Genomic DNA, 2,375 nt, shown 5'->3' with positions numbered 1-2,375 from the left:
AGAGAGAGAGAGAGAGAGAGGAGATGCTCTGAAATATCTTCAAAATGCTTGTGGAAAAAAGTCAATTTCAAACTATTGTAATTCCATTGATCAGAAGAAGCTCATAATTGTAGTGCTTAGTAATAATAATTTACAATCCACATTTGAAAACTACAAATAAACATAAACTGGAAACAAACAGAAACCACTCCCACGAAAGCAGATACTGAGACCCTCGCTGGCAGTGGCCAGTGGCCGGCCTGGGTGACACTGTGAGCCCTGGAGGGAGAGCAGTCCCACCACACCTCCCCTCCGTCTGCTCCCACAGAGCAGCCTGGCTGCTGTCCCAGGGCAGAAGGACAGGGACACTGAAGCAGGAAAGTTAAAACAGGGCCAGACAGGGGAGGCAATGGGCAGCCAGCCTGTAACTAACAAGCCATTATCTCCCCCAGCCAAGGACACAGCAAGTGGTTAAAAACCTTCCTGAGGGGAGGCTGCAGAGGGAGGGGAGGGGGAAAGGAAAAGGGGCCATTTCACCCCTAGGCAGAGAAGCCTGCAGCCTCAGGCTTGGCAAGATAAGGTTGCCAGGGGTTTCTCATGAATTCTGGGAAGACCACACAAAGTAATAGTAAAAGGGACCTTGAGAATTCATCTGCACCCAAAGTCAGCAGGAGTTTTATAGACAGGAGGGTGTGTAACGCCTCGAACCCACACCCCACCTGCTCTTCAGATGAGCTGAGAGCCCATCTGTGCTTCCTAAGCCAGACGCATAGGTTTGTTGGCTTTGCTTTTTCAATAAAGGCACATGTCTAACTGCTTTAACAACAGGCTTTCACAGTGCACTCAAGGTCTCTGTATACATCCATTTATATGAGAAGACAAGGATGAGGTTGGGGCAGCTCTCCCGCTGGCTCAGGGGGCGCTCCTGTCTGGTATCACCTCTCTGGTGTCCCTGAGAGGTGCCTCTAACAGCCTCGGCTAGGTTTTCTTTTTAAATATAAGTCAGATCCCACCCCTCCCCTTAAAAGCCATTGTACCAGGAGTGAGATCTAGACTTCTCACCATAACCACACAAATACATTTTAATGAACCTAACTGTGGTGCCCTTTCAGTCCTTAATTTTGTCCAAGTCAATTATAACATGGACACTAAATAACTCTCTCTGCTCAGGGCCCTACAGGAGCAGGGAGAGCTGTGACTGCGACTAGTGAGGTGACCCTGTGCTGGAACGTGCCTCTCACCCAGCAGGCCCATTCATAGCAATCAGTCTACCTTCAGGTGTTCTGGTTGTTCCATTATATTTCACCTATTACATGCTTTTATTCCTATTTGATGAAGCCTCTCTTAATTACCATCTAACGTAAATGCAGGCCAGGATGAGAAATGGCAGTCTGGTTTCTGGGGAAAGACCCCGTGTTTTCTTCCATGGTCCACAGGGAGCTGCGGTTCCCACAGCAGGAAGGTCCCCAGTCCCCGCCCAGCCAGCCTGCTTCCTGATGACTCGGTCTACAGGCAGGCGGTAAAAGCCCACTTGCAGTAAGAAAGAGTGAAGCTCCGACACGCTACAACACGGGCGAGCCAGACACCGAGGGTCCCATGTTGTACGTCCACACAGGACAACCCCGGGGACGCGAAGCAGACCAGAGGCTGCGGGGCCGGGTGGAGACGCGCGCTCCCTGCGGGTGATGTGCGCTGTGAAATCAGATGGACGGACGGACGGCCCCAGCTCTGCGGCCCACTGCTGGTGTCCCTGAGGACTACTGGGGGATGTGCATTATACCTCAATACAGCGGGTTCCCGAACTGCTTTCTCAGGAAGTCAATCAACATGACGTGCTACGTTCTAAGGCAAACGCTAAGCTGGGCTCCAGGAAGCCTTCAGGCCGGGGAACGGCCCGGTACTTTACCGCGAGCGTGAAGGCGCTTTCTACCTGCTCGTCCTGGCCGAAGGCTCTCCGTTCTCCCGTACGGCATCACCATTCTGCTGTATTTCTACTGAACAACGAGAAAGAGAGAAATTGGATTGGATACCTCCTGCTGATGTCTCCCTGAATTCTGCAGACACACAGGAGCTTACTTCAGGCCGGGGAACGGCCCGGTACTTTACCGCGAGCGTGAAGGCGCTTTCTACCTGCTCGTCCTGGCCGAAGGCTCTCCGTTCTCCCGTACGGCATCACCATTCTGCTGTATTTCTACTGAACAACGAGAAAGAGAGAAATTGGATTGGATACCTCCTGCTGATGTCTCCCTGAATTCTGCAGACACACAGGAGCTTACTGGTTGGGGCCGAGCTGCAGCTCGTCAGGTTTTCTGGCTCAATCGCCAATCCGTCCAGCACCACCGTTAACTCGCCAGTTTGCACTGCGCCGTTCTTGTTCTCCAAGGAAAGTTTTAATT

At 51.9% G+C, this 2,375-nt stretch overlaps 1 protein-coding gene across 1 annotated transcript in view; it reads right to left on the bottom strand.

Moving 5' to 3' along the window:
* The window catches only part of WWP1 (WW domain containing E3 ubiquitin protein ligase 1), a 63,195-nt gene that overhangs the window by 34,292 nt on the left and 26,528 nt on the right, over positions 1-2,375 (bottom strand). The window contains exons 6-7 of the mRNA XM_015565623.1: positions 2,256-2,367; positions 2,110-2,173 (exon numbers count right to left, since the gene is read on the bottom strand). Of these exons, the coding sequence (XP_015421109.1) occupies positions 2,110-2,173; positions 2,256-2,367 (176 nt within the window). The remainder of the gene's footprint in view (positions 1-2,109; positions 2,174-2,255; positions 2,368-2,375) is intronic.

This window comes from Myotis davidii, unplaced genomic scaffold (genome assembly GCF_000327345.1).
Source record: "Myotis davidii unplaced genomic scaffold, ASM32734v1 scaffold272, whole genome shotgun sequence".
NCBI classification, from domain to species: Eukaryota; Metazoa; Chordata; class Mammalia; order Chiroptera; family Vespertilionidae; genus Myotis; species Myotis davidii.
Note: the sequence above shows the minus strand (reverse complement) of the source record. Positions and strands in the feature narration are given on the sequence as shown.